The 13198-nt window shown below is 69.0% G+C and overlaps 4 protein-coding genes across 4 annotated transcripts in view; 2 read left to right on the top strand and 2 right to left on the bottom strand.

The window, feature by feature from the left end:
* EMIHUDRAFT_311205 (hypothetical protein) overlaps positions 1-511 on the top strand; it is a gene marked incomplete at both ends in the record, with an annotated part of 738 nt that extends 227 nt beyond the window's left edge. Inside the window, one exon of the mRNA XM_005766187.1 lies at positions 38-511. Coding sequence (XP_005766244.1) covers positions 38-511 — 474 coding nt within the window. The remainder of the gene's footprint in view (positions 1-37) is intronic.
* Positions 512-3040: 2529 nt separating this feature from the next.
* Positions 3041-8291, bottom strand: EMIHUDRAFT_103667 (hypothetical protein; the record flags this gene model as incomplete). The annotated part of the gene is made up of 10 exons (XM_005766186.1): positions 3041-3370; positions 3722-4393; positions 4552-4719; positions 4926-5078; positions 5737-5841; positions 5929-6228; positions 6330-6758; positions 6942-7174; positions 7210-7954; positions 8166-8291. 10 exons carry the CDS (start codon positions 8289-8291, stop codon positions 3041-3043), a joined length of 3261 nt encoding a protein of 1086 aa, XP_005766243.1.
* A 254-nt stretch (positions 8292-8545) lies between these two features.
* On the top strand, positions 8546-9751 carry EMIHUDRAFT_451903 (hypothetical protein; the record flags this gene model as incomplete). Its single annotated transcript, XM_005766185.1, has 3 exons — positions 8546-9103; positions 9259-9333; positions 9425-9751. The coding sequence occupies 3 exons, from the start codon at positions 8546-8548 to the stop codon at positions 9596-9598; spliced, it is 807 nt and encodes a 268-aa protein (XP_005766242.1). The 3' UTR covers positions 9599-9751.
* Positions 9752-10114: 363 nt separating this feature from the next.
* EMIHUDRAFT_103666 (hypothetical protein) lies at positions 10115-12662 on the bottom strand (the record flags this gene model as incomplete). Its single annotated transcript, XM_005766184.1, has 2 exons — positions 10115-10599; positions 10769-12662. The coding sequence occupies 2 exons, from the start codon at positions 12660-12662 to the stop codon at positions 10115-10117; spliced, it is 2379 nt and encodes a 792-aa protein (XP_005766241.1).
* Positions 12663-13198: the final 536 nt, after the last annotated feature.

Below are 13198 nucleotides of genomic sequence, written 5' to 3'. Positions count from 1 at the left end.
CGTCTCTCACTCGCCTCTAGGTGTCCGCCTGCACAAGGACGAGCCCGGCTTCAACCTGCGCGCCACAGACCTCCGCCCGCCGCCGCCCAACGCAAACCTCGACGACCTCACGCGCGGCGCAACCTTTTGCCTCTGCCCGTCGGGCACCGGCTGGGGCATGCGCGCTTTCCACGCCGTCGCGCTCGGCTGCATCCCCGTCATCATACAGGACGACGGCTCGGGCAGCTACCCGTCGGTGCTGCAGGCCTTCGAGGGGCCGCTCCTCGACTGGGCCTCCCTCGCCGTCCGCCTCACGTTTGCAGACATCCCGCGCCTCCCCTCGCTGCTGCGCGCCCTCGCGGCAGACCACGAGGCCCTCGCCGCCAAGCGGCGCGCCCTCGTCGCCGCCCTGCCGCGGCTGCTGTGGCGCGAGGCGCTCGCGACCGAAGAGCGGCGAGCCCTCGACGCCATGCCCGACGCCTTCGACTCGGTGATGGAGGTGCTCGCGGGCCGCAGAAACGCGACCAGATGAGCGCGTTGCACGAACATAGTCGATGTCCAAGGCGCATCGTGTCGACCCTCGTGTGGTCGTGTGCCACTCTCGTAGTAAAGCTATCTCATTCTCGCTCGATCTCTCGGTTCGGTCCGGAACCGTTGCGAGATGTGTCTGCACACGAGACACGTTCAGCACAAGTTTCAGCACGACACCACATTCATACCTTGTTCTTATGTTTTTCCTGAGAGCTCTCAAAAGTCAAATGTGAGTAAACACATATTAAACAAAAAAGATGGGTGATCTGTGATCTGTAAGGGTCCGCCCGCAGGCGCATTTTGTATACCGAGGCGGTGCCCGGTGCCGAACCTGTCGGACCTTAAGACAGCATTGTAGATCCCTGGGCGAGGGTGGTGGAGGGGGCGGTCCGGCGGCGGAGCACCCACCTCCTCCCGGCGCGCCGGTAGGCAGGATGTCATCCCCCGTGATCCAGACTGCCCATGGGGTGACTGTCAGCGCTAAACCGTAACCCGCCGGGGGGCGGGCCGGATCCACGCGTTCCCAGACAGCCCCATTGGAGGTAGGCCGCTCGTCTAGCCAATCAGCCTTAAGCGAGCGGCCTGGCCGTTGGAATGGCCGAGAGTGTCGGCCGGCCGTTCGGTCTCTTCCCCGGGGGGGGCCTCAATGACCTAGTTGCCCGGCCGAGGAGGGGAGGACGACTGTCTCTGACGGCGAACCTCAGTTACGAGCCGCCCTCCCCTCGAGACGCGAGGCCAGCGCACTTGGGGCCGAGCCCCAGCGTGCACCGCCCCACACGCCTCACGCGGCCTCTGGCTGGAGCGGGATCGCAAGCGAGTCCCCCTGGCCGGCACGCGTCTTCCGAGATGGGTGAAAAGCGTGGTGAAAAGCCGTAGGCGTAGCTGGTAACTCCCCCCTCTTCGTTCCTCGTCTAGCTGTTGCTAGTTCACTTTATGACCCAAGGTATTTGCATTTGCATTTGGCACCCATGCCAACAGTGTAGCACTTCTTGGAGCATGAGCAAAATAAAAGATGACCCCCCTCCCCCCTATAAAGTTCAGAAAGAAAGAAAACAGACACGCCAAACGAGGGATAGGGAGGAGGACAGGGTCCCCACCTGCACGAGCAGGATTTTGGAAGAACGATCAGGGGGACAGGTGGGGCTCTCCTGCTCCTGACAAGGGACACGACAGGCTCGCAGCGCGGTGCGCGGTGGACTCCCCTCCCCCCTCTCCGGTGTTTCCAGAAAATTCTTTCTTTCGCATCGATCGGGGTCTCCTCGCTCACTCCGCGTCCGCTGCTGAAGGCGTCGGCACGAAACTCGGTTAGGTCGGCCGTCTAAATCGGCGACGGGGGGATTGTGTCCCCCGGGGGGGGGGGATCATCCAAACTTCTCCGCCGTTGCGAATCAAGGCGTTACATCTCAACAAGTATTCTGGGCAGATTTGCCAAACCATATCCCCCCTCGACCCCCTTCGCCCCGGCATGCAGCTGTCGGCGAGCCACGAGTCGGCGAGCCCCGGCATGCCGTCCCGCCCAATTGCCGGCCCCGTTGCGTCTGCCCTCTCGCTCGGCGAGCAGGGAGGCCTCCTCGTCGACATGCTCATCGACGGGCCGGGCAGCGATGATGGCCGGTCGACCCCAGACAAGACCCCAGAGGTGCGGCGGCGAGGCGCGCTCTGCACGACGCCGCTAAAGTCGCGGATGGACGAGTGCGACAAGGGCGACGCCCGCAAGCCCAGCCAGCGACCCTGTTTCCTCTTCGGCTCCTCTCAGATCATTCTCTCACGAGCCAACTCCGACCCGGCTCCCTTCTACAAGACTGGGGGCGCGCGGTTGCTGCGCCCGCCGCCAGCGGCGCGCCAGTTCACGTCGCTCTGTCCCAGCAGCGATAGCTCGCCTTGCTCCTCCGCCCCCAACTCCCCACTGCTCAAGCCTCGAGCCTGCCGGGAAATCAGCACGGGCCCGACCCGCGTGGACAAGCCGAGCCCACTCAGCGGGGAGACACGACGCCGGGAGGTGCCGATGCGGTGTGTGTCGGCTGGGATGTGCTCCGGCGCGCGTCCGACGTCCCGATGAAGGGACCTCAGCGAAATGGCGCAGAGAGGAAGTCAAGAGAGCCAAAGGCATGGCCAGAGCCCAGAGGCCAGATGCAGAACGGCGTGTGCAGAACCCAGACGATCCTCTGCCCCAGTTTTGTCAGGCGCTAGCATACGCCTCTACGGGTTGTACAGTTGTGGCATGTCGCGTCCTAGGAGAGTGCGGAGAGTGCGCTCTCCGAGTGTGTGCACATTGCGTGATGTGTGTCGTGTGTGCAGTGTGTGTTGCAGTTGGCTGTGTTGCCTGCGGTTCGTGTTGCGAAACGTGTCTCTCTCTGACTCTTTCCCTCTCGAGTGTCTCGATGTGTCGTTGCGGAGCAATTGCTCCTTCTTTTCGAGTACCGTTCCTTGTTAAAGGCCCAATACAAGCCCCTTTCAGGTCAGCAAGGTGTATACAACTTGTCGCCGCTGCCTCCTGAGGCATAATCGAGGCGAGTACGACCTAGTACGCTCATCCCACGCCATCGCCCCCGGGCTGTCTATGCGGGTCTGGGCCCGCTGGTAAAACCCGCCCCGTCTCTGAGAGGCGCTGCGCATCCTGCCAAGTCAGTTGCGTGTCTGGGTCAACGAGAGGGGAAGGCCAGCCCTCAACCGCGTGCGCATACGGCCGCAGCACAGCCTCCACGCAAACAGCCTCGTCGGCGAGCTCCGGCAGCCATCGGCGCACGTACAACCCGCCGGCGTCGTACTTTGCGGCCTGTGAGACGGTGCGGAAGTGTCGCTGCTTTGGGTCGCCGCCAGCGCCGGCGAAATAGCTCCAGTTACCCCAATTTGCGCTGACCTATGTAAAAGAGTGCATGCACACGTGTACCTCGTGTTGTGCTGCCTGCTACCGACTCCACTCCTACCTCGTGGTCCGTTAGCAGCCACTGGAACCACTCGGCGCCAGCCCGCCAGTCAAGGCGCAGATCCTTCGCGAGGAGGGAGGCGGCGTTTTGCCGCACGCGGTTCGAACAGTAGCCTGAGCCCCGCAACGCACGAAAAACGTGAGGGACGCGCCGCCGCTGACTCCTGAGCTGCACGCGAGCAGTCGAACCCGTCTGCTGCAGCTGCCGCATCGCCGCGTCGACGAGTGGGAGGCCGGTATGGCCCGTCGCCCATCGTCGCCTACGGGACGCATCGTACACGTGACCTCCACCAGTCGCAAGGCTTTGGGGCAGCTCATCACCCGTCGGCTGTGCCAGGCGTTTTCGTGCTGCGCCGGCTGCAGCCACTCGACCAGCGCCTCGCCTCCCTTGGGAAAGCCCTTGCGCCCATGGACCGGCCTCCAGCCGCGGCTGCTGAAAAGGGCTGCCCCGGCAGCCATGCCCGCGTAGATGAAGTAGTCCCGCATCTCCATGTGCGAGCCAAGCCAGCCGCACCCCTCCGTGGCCGCGGCCGCCTCGTGCACCTGCCGCGGCGAGAGACAGCCCAGCGCGAGCGGCACGCCCAGCAGCGACGAGTCGGCCTCTCCCGTCCCCGCGATGTGCCGGTCGGCCGACGCCGCCATCCCGCTCCCCACGAAGCGGCGCAGCCGGGAGAGCGCAGCATGCTCAGTGGCGAGAGTGGCGGTGGAGCATTCCACACCGCTGCCTCTGATGCCGCCTCCGCCCTCGCTGCCGACCTCGGCGCCGCCCTCCCCCCCCCTGCCGCCACCATTACCGTCCTTGCTGGCGGGCCCTCCCGCGCGAAGAGCGGCCGCCACGACACTCGAGGCGGCCCCATCCGGCAAACCGAAGAGGAGCCGGCCGTTGGGACTAACTTCGAGAGCGGGCGCCACAAGCTGAGCGAGCGAGGGCAGTTCGCCAAGCTCCAGACCCAACCCCTATTGCGCAATGGAGTGAGTGTGGGTGCCTTCTTAAGAGCAACTCGCCGGAAGCATAGTCCCAGCTCCACCGTTAGTTCTGCGGGAGAGAGAAACCTCTGCCCCCGCAGACCGGCGGAAGTGGACTCGGCGGCTCTCGGTGGCCCATGCGACCGCACAGCGCGCCGCCAATCGCCCATCACGCGAGGCATCCCCTCGAGGCGACGCGCCCAGTCAACGCCGCCGCCGCCGTCCGCAGCCTTCCCAGAGGCGCCCGACGAGCCGCGGCGCTTCTTCGCGGGGTACTTTTGCCGCGGGTGGGCGAGGGATGCCCACTCGTCGGGCGCCTGTTCACGCTCCTCTCTGTCTGTGAGTACATAGTGCGCCGTGAACGCCGCGACGCTGGCTCGTCGGCTGCCGGCAACTCGTCGGGATGGAAGAGCGTGCACCCTCCAAGCTCGGCGCTTGCTCGGCAGCCGGCGCGCGTCATCGCCTCCCGCACGCGGCTCGAAGTGCGCCGCTCCTCCCAGCCAGCCTCCTCGTGCCACGCCACCTCGCCAGCGCAGCAGCGAGCGGCGAGCAGAGGAAGCTCCGCCTCTGGCCTTCCAAACCGGACGAGGAGCTCGCCACCGCGCGCGCGCAGCGAAGCACGCAGAGCTGTCACCGCCGCGAGGAGCGCCCGCGCGGCATGAGGGCCTGTTCGGACCTGTTCGCAGCCGAGGGTGTGAATAGACGCTGTCCGCAGCCATCGAGGGGCGGCGCGATGCGCCGGACGGAGCACGTCCCAAGCGGGTGTGAATAGAGGGTGTGAATAGAGGGTGTGAATAGAGGGTGTGAATAGAGGGTGTGAATAGAGGGTGTGAATAGACGGACCACGTCCCAAGCGGGTTGCGCGCACGACGGCACGCGGGCAAAGTCCGCAGGGTCAAAGATGTAGACTGGCACCACGCGGGTGATGCCCGAACACGCACAAGCCCTCCTCTCGCGGTAGAGAGCGTTGTCCTCGAGCCGCAGATCGCGACGGTGCCAGATGAGAGTGCAGCTGCCGCCAGCGACGCTGCCACTGCCGCCGTCGCCGCCGCCGCCACGGCCGCCATCGCTGCCGCCACTTTTGCCGCAATCGCGTTCGCCTCCGCCGCCATGCGCTGTAGGAGCCGGGCTGCCGCCTCTCGAGGAGGAGCAAAGTGGCGTCGGGGGCAACTGCAGTGGCGTCGATGGCGACGACGGCGGCGACGGCGGCGGCGACAGCGGCGACGGCGGCAACGGTGGAGGTGACGAAGGCGGTGGCGGCGGCGGCGGTGACGACGAAGAGAGTGGTGGCGGTGCCAGCGACGTGGGCGGCTGCGACAGCAGCGGGAGCGCACCCTCGGCGCAGTCCCTGACGACCAGCAGCCCGGCGCGGTGCGCGTCCGGTGCGCCACTGCGGCTCTGGAGGAAGCCCTTCTTGGCGGCGAGCGCGCAGCAGAGGCCTACGCAAGGCGGAGGGAAGGCTCAGGGAGAGGGTTGCCCGGAGCGCGTCTTGGCGGCGAGAGGGAGGAGAGGCCGAGCGCTGATACCGCCGCCGGGTCGCCGCCCTCCTCCTCCTGCGCCGCCCTCAGCTCGTTGGGCTGCAGGCCGTACAGAGCCGCCAGAGGAAGGTACTCTGCGGCGGCGCGCACCGCCGCGTAGGGAGAGTGGACGGCGCCGGGAGGGGTCAGGCCGCAGAGCTCGCGCACGCGCGCCGCAGCCATGCCGCCAGCCTCACCCTCTCCGCCCTCTCCCCCGCCGCCGTCACCGCCGCAGCCCCACGCGGCGGCATCGCTCGCGTCGAGGGCAGGCGTGTCGCGGACCAGCAAGCCCGGAGAGAGGTGCACCGCCTGTTCATCAGCATCGAGAGGTTCCCCGAGGTCAGCCACCCGAGGCTGCCCGAGAGAGCCGCCTCCTGCACGCGTCGGGTGTGGCCTGGCTGCCGCGAGACACTCGCGAGCCTGCGGCCGCCGCAGAGCGCGTTGAACAGCGACGACTTGCCCACGTTGCAGCGGCCGAGCAGGCTGATCACGGTGCGGCGGCCGCCGCCAACACGCATCACGGCTCTCTCTTCATGCTCCGCGGGCCCCTCGGCAACCTCGGCGTCGCTGTCACCACCCATGTCGCTGTCACCAGCGCCACCGTCCACGCCGCCGCCGCTGCCACCGCTTCCGTCGCTGCTGTCGCTGTCGTTGCTCATGATTTCGCGCGTCGCTGGCGCCGCCGCGACCGCCAGCGGCGAGGCCCCTCCCTCGCGGTGCTTTGCCCTCTGGTGCTTTGCCCTCCTCACGCCTCGCACGAGCTCCGACTGCTCCGCAGGCATCCTCGCGCCGCACACCTCCGCCAGCCGCTCCGCGTCTCGCCGCACGCTAGCGCGCTCCTGGTGACGCGGCGAGCAAGGGTGAGTCGGAGCGACGGGCGGGCGCGCGTGAGGCGCACGCTCCTTGCTCGTGAGGTGGGCTATGATGCAGGCGCTGGGCTATGTATCAACGAGCTCCTCGCTCGTGAGGTGGGCGTGCAGCCAGCGGCGGCGAGACCCGGCGCCGGCGCGCGCGCGAGAGACGTCCATTGCCCTGCCGACGGCGCTGAAGCGGAGGACGGCCGCCGCGTGCGGGCAGATGCGGCGAAGGTGGCCCTCCCACGCCCGCAACGCCGCCTCCTCCACCAGGTCCGCCTTGGAGAGGACCAGAACCACCGCCTCGCCGCGCCGCCTCAGCGCGCCGCGCAACTCGGCCGGCAGGTGGAGCAGCGGGTGGCGGCTGTCGAGCAGAACGCAAAGGACGTGCCGCGTCGCGCCTGACAGGCTCTTTTGGACGTGATCTAGACGGGACCTGGATGCGTCGCCGTCACGCAGCAGCCCTTGCCGCCGCCGTCGCCGCCGTCGCCGCCGTCGTGGCCTTCTCCGTCTGGCAGAGAGACCGCGGCGCTGAGCGCCTCAGCGCAGCGGGCGAGCGGCGCACTTGCTCGCAAGCAGAGCGGCGGCGCGCAGGAGAGCGACGCCGGAGAGCGCAGCGGCTCCCGCGCCGCGGTGAGCAGCACGTCGGGCACCGCCACCGTCTCGCCGCCGCCGTCCGATTCATCAGCCGCGTCGGCCGAGGCGGCTGCGGCCGTGGCGGCGGCTGCGGCTCGCGCCTTTGCCCTCTGCTCCTTGAGCTGCTTGGCCTTTGCCTGGGGGCAAGTCCGAAGCGTGTGAAGGCGCTGCTCCTGGTGCCGCCTCGAGCTGCCGCTGCCTCTTGCCTTGCCACCCTTGCCCACGGGCTGGTGCTCGGACCGCCTCTCCCGCCCGTGCCTCGCGCCGTGCTGCGGTTCCTCGGAGATATGCCTACCGCTCCGCCGGCTGGCGAGCCAGCTGCGGCAGGCGCTGCCCTTTGCGCAGGCGACCGCGTCCTCGTCCGCCGGCGCGCCCGCTCTCACGAGCCGCATGACGACGGGGAGATGGCCGCTCCGTGCAGCCTCGGCGAGCGGGGTGCGGCCCGCCCGGCAGCGCGACTCGATGTCGGCGCGGCAGGTGATCAGGTGCGCGACCACTCGCTCGGCGCCGCCGTTGGCCGCCGCGTGCAAAGGCGTCCACCCGACCTGGTGGCAGCAGGAGCCACGAGTGGAGTGAGAAGCAGCGAGGCTCAGTGGCTTGGCCGATACTCGACGAGTGAGCAGCGGTGAGAGTGAGCAGCGGTGAGAGTGAGCAGCGGTGAGAGTGAGCAGCGGTGAGAGTGAGCAGCGGCGATGGGTGAGCAGCGGTGAGAGTGTAGCGGCGAGAGTGAGCAGCGGTGAGCGGTGAGAGTGGCACCTTATTGCGGAGCTCGAGGTCCACACCTTCATTGAGAAGGCGGGTCACGGCCCTTACATCGTCGCGGCGGCAGTGGCTCCAGATATTGCCGGTGCGTACCTCGTATTGATCGCCCGCCTTGGCCATTGGCGACAGCTTCAGTTTCTCCGACAGGTCGCCGCGTCGACTTTTGCAGCAGAGGCGGCAGCGCAGGCGGCACGGATGAAGAGTGGGGTTCCAGGAAGTTGCTTTGGGGACAAGCAGAATTTTTTGAAACCGCAAGATTTTTTTTCGCGAGGTCTTCATTGTGAAAGGAAGAAAAAGACTTGCGATGCGAGAATCCCTGTCTTTAGGCGCCGAGTTGTTTGTCCGGCCACCAACAGCTCCGTATCCCCGACGCAATGACCTCTACACTCTACCCGTCCGCCTCGGTCGCCGACGAGGTTGTCCTCATCACCGGAGCGACCGCAGGCATCGGCGAGGCCTGCGCCTATCGTTTCGCAGAGGCTGGCGCCCGGCTCGTACTCCTCGGCCGCCGTGCGGAGCGGCTATCGGCACTGCAGGAGTCGCTCGCCTCAAAGTACGGCACACAGTCACACACCGTACAGCTCGATGTGCAGGACCTCGACGCAGTGGCAGCGCTGCCCGAGACGCTGCCGGCTAGCTTTGCCGCCGTATCAGTCCTCGTCAACAACGCAGGGCTGGCTCTCGGCGTCTCGCCCGCAGAGGCTAACGACATGGCCTCAGTCACGACGATGCTGACGACCAACGTGGCGGCCGTCATGGCCTTTACACGCGCCTTCGTCCCCGGCTTCAAGCAGCGCGGCAAGGGCCACCTCATCAACGTCGGATCGATCGCAGGGCACGAGGCGTACGCCGGCGGCTCCGTCTACTGCGCGACCAAGCACGCGGTGGATGCTTTCACCACGGCAGCGAGGCACGACCTGATCGCAACCCCGGTGCGTAGAGCAGCGGCAGTAGCGGCAGTAGCGGCGGCGAGGCACGTCCTCACGGCCTCGTGCGCGGCCTCCTCTCCTCTCTGCTTCCTTCCCCCTGCAGCGGCTGCCACCCTCTGCGAACTGGTCCGCAGCTGCTCCACGACCTTGCTGTCCAGGTGCGCGTCACCGCCATCTCGCCCGGCATCGTCAACACCGAGTTCTCCACCGTCCGGCTCGGCTCAAAGGAGAAGGCGCGCGCACAGACTCGCCTCCCCCGACACCAGCCCCGGCTGGGAGGGCGGGAGAAGGCCGCTCCACGCCCATCGCCGAACCGCGCAACAGGCGGATGCGGTCTACGCCGATGTCGAGCCGCTCGTGGCCGCCGACGTCGCCGACAACATCTTCTACGCGGCGACCCGGCCCGCGCACGTGCAGATCGCCGACATCGTCGTGCTGGCCACCAACCAGGCGGCCGCCAAGGCCATCGCCAGAGTGGGACCGTCGCTCGGCGCGTGACGGGGCGCGAGCAGGTGGAGCTGCACAGACTCGAGATCTCCGAGGAGGGCGGGTGGGCGGCGTGTGTCACTGTGAGCCAGCCGCGCTTTTATAGTGGATTGTGAGGGCAGAGGCGAGAGGGCAGATCTGTTCGGGTGACATCTCGGCGTCGAACATTTCCCCCCCTGTGTCTGGAGGAAGAGGCAAATCGAGAGGCGCCCAGAGAGTCCAAAACCGCAAAATCGCACGAGCGCGGGACGGGGGGGGGGCGGGGGGGGGGACTCTCTAGCGGTAGCGCCTGCTGAGAGCTGCTGCCTGCGCTGTGTCGACACCTCTGACCGTCGCGCTCTCGCGGCGGCAGGGGCCAGGGCTCGCGCCTGCTGTGCGAGACAGTCTGTGATGGTGTGATGTGCTACTCCTAGGATCGGTTTAACGAGATGACCAGGTCGGGGCTCTCGCACAGCATCCTTACAACTCAACCACACACACACCGAAAATCACACACCATGTCACACACACAACACGAGACCTCCTCATCTAGTCAACGATTTCGTCGTCCGACGCGCACGACGAGAGCGGCAGCCCCCGCGACGCCTCCGACAAATCTCCCGCGCAAGCCGGAAGGGCCGCGGCGGGGTCTGGCATCGCACCTCCGAAGAGCGCTTCGAGGGCAGGCTCCGACTTATCAAACGCCACGCCCAACGTCTCGTCGGGTGCTGGTGCCAGGCCCGCCGGCGCCCCCTCGGCCGCACCTGCACCCGGTGCCTCAAAATCGAACTCGTCGAGCAAGCTGCGCGCCGGGGGCAAGCCGAGCTGCGGACCGGGCGGGGGGCCAAACGCTCCCCCCTCCGGAAGGCACCCGTCGTCCGCACCCTCGTCCACAATCTCGCCGCCAAAGTCGATGAGCAGGGCGTCGCCCACGGCTTCCGAGCCGTGCTGCGGCGGTGGAGGGGCTGGCTCCCGCGGCGCCTCCTCGGCGTCGATGATCTCGCCGACGCCGAAGACGTGGTTGTCCGCGAGGCCTACAGGTCGAGACTCTCGGCGTCCGACTCTCGTGGCACGCTAGAGTCCGGGAGCGGATATCCGGGAGGCCGAAGTCAGCGAGCCCGCCCCCTAGCCCGCGTGGAGACCCCCCAGCCGCCGCTGCCTCGTCCGCCCTCAGCGACTCCGCTTCTGTACGAGCGCGCCGACCCCGCACCACCGCCTGCAGCCGCGCCGCTGACGCCACCTCCGCTGACCTCTGAGCCCTCGCCTCCGCCTCTGCTGCCTCCTCCGCCGCCACCCTCGCCGCCTCCGCCGCCGCCTCCTCCTCCGCCGCCACCCTTGCCGCCTCCGCCTCTGCCGCAGCCGCCGCCGCCACCCTCGCCGCCTCCGCCGCCGCCGCCTCCTCCGCCACCCTCGCCGCCTCCGCCGCCGCCTCCTCCTCCGCCGCCACCCTCGCCGCCTCCGCCGCCGCCTCCTCCGCCGCCGCCTCCGCCGCCGCCACCCTCGCCGCCGCCGCCGCCGCCGCCTCCTCCTCCGCCGCCCTCGCCGCCTCCGCCGCCCTCGCCGCCTCCGCCGCCGCTTCCGCCTTCGCGGCGGCTGCAACAGCCGCCTTGGCCCGCCCCTGCCGGCCTCGCGCGACCGCCTGAAGCTGGCTCGCCGATCGACCTTCGGAAGCGACACGCGCCGCCTCCATCTCCGCAGCCGCCGCCGCCGCCGCCGCCGCCGCCGCCGCCGCCGCCGCCGCCGCCTTCTCCGCCGCCGCCGCCTCCTCCTCCGCCTCCTTCTCCGCCTCGACCCGAGCCGCCTCGGTGCGTGCAGCCTCGGCCTCCTCCTCCTCCTCCCTGCGAGCCTTCTCCGCAGCGGCCGCCTCTGCTATCGCCGCCTCCTCCGCCGCCACCCTCGCCGCCTCCGCCGCCTCCTCCTCCGCCACCCTCGCCGCCTCCGCCTCCTCCGCCACCCTTGCCGACTCCGCCGCCGCCGCCTCCGCCGCCGCCGCCTCCGCCGCCACCCTCGCCGCCTCCGCCGCCGCCTCTGCCTCCTCCGCCGCCACCCTCGCCGCCTCCTCCGCCGCCGCCCTCGCCGCCGCCGCCCTCGCCGCCTCCGCCGCCTCCTCCTCCGCCGCCACCCTCGCCGCCTCCGCCGCCGCCGTCGCTGCCGCCGCCGCCCTCGCCGCCTCCGCCGCCGCTTCCGCCTTCGCGGCGGCTGCAACAGCCGCCTTGGCCCGCCCCTGCCGGCCTCGCGCGACCGCCTGAAGCTGGCTCGCCGATCGACCTTCGGAAGCGACACGCGCCGCCTCCATCTCCGCAGCCGCAGCCGCAGCCGCAGCAGCCGCCGCCGCCGCCGCCGCCGCCGCCTTCTCCGCCGCCGCCGCCTCCTCCGCCGCCTCCTTCTCCGCCTCGACCCGAGCCGCCTCGGTGCGTGCAGCCTCGGCCTCCTCCTCCTCCTCCCTGCGAGCCTTCTCCGCAGCGGCCGCCTCTGCTATCGCCGCCTCCTCCGCCGCCACCCTCGCCGCCGCCGCCGCCTCCTCCTCCGCCACCCTCGCCGCCTCCTCCGCTGCAGCCCTTTCCGCCACGGCAGCCAAACGCTCCTCTTCCGCTCTCGCCGCCGCCTCCGCCGCCACCACCCTCGCTGCCTCCACCTCGACCGTCAACTGTGCTTCCTGCGTCCGCGCCGCCAAGCGCTCCTCGGCCGCAGCGGCCGCAGCGGCCGCAGCAGCTGCCTCGACCGCGTCGGCGCGTGCCCGCTCCGCCTCCTCAGGTGTGAGTTCTATGACAGAGCGCTCCTCCTCCACATCCGCCTCGTCGGCAGCAGCCTTGCGAGCCGCCTCCGCCATTCGAGCCACCTCGGCCTCGGCCTCGGCCGCGTCCTCCGCCTCCAGCACCGCACGCACCGCCTTTGCGCCGGACGTGCGGCGCTCGACAGGCACGAGATCCATGCCTTTTTCCTCCGCCTCGGCCTTCTGGTAACCAAGCGCGCCGCAGCAGCCGCACAGGCCACTGAGGAGCGTGCTGACGATCTCCGTCATGGAGGTGGTGCTCTCCTCTGCTACTGACTCATCATCGCCCGTCGGCCTCAGCAGCCTCGCGGAGTCGCGCTCCATCGACGAGGGCGGGCAGGGCTTGACGTAAAAGCGCGGTTCGTAAGAAAAAGAACAAGAAATATTCTTGCATTTTTGCTCCCGGCTTAGGGAGCAAGCAAGCCCACTCAACCCCAAGTACTCACCATTGTTACAGTGGTGTAGCTTGTGCAGAGGCTGCAGCCTCTGCTGGGGCGGAACGCGCGGGGTTTTCGGCGCGATGCCCTCGGCGAGTACACGCTACTGCTGTGCCGCACGCTCTCCTGCGCGCGCGTGACGTGTGGGACGCGTGCGCTGCGCTCAAACGTCGCGATTTGGCGATAGGCGCTCGAGCCGGCGCACAGCGGATAGGTGCGCCGCGCAGGGGGGGTCGGAGGGGTGCAAGAGGGGGCGTGGGTCGGGCGCGCACCGGACGGCCCTGGGAACGGCCGTCACGTCGAGGAGTGGGGCTGTTGGCGGCTCGAGCGCCGAGGCGAGCCGCTCTGCTGCGCCGCCGACAGCCCCTCTTCCGAGCCGGCGCGTGGAGGCGAGCCGCGGCCGGTGTCGCTGGTGCGGGGGCG

This window comes from Emiliania huxleyi, assembly GCF_000372725.1.
Source record: "Emiliania huxleyi CCMP1516 unplaced genomic scaffold EMIHUscaffold_52, whole genome shotgun sequence".
NCBI lineage: Eukaryota > Haptophyta > Isochrysidales > Noelaerhabdaceae > Emiliania > Emiliania huxleyi.
Note: the sequence above shows the minus strand (reverse complement) of the source record. Positions and strands in the feature narration are given on the sequence as shown.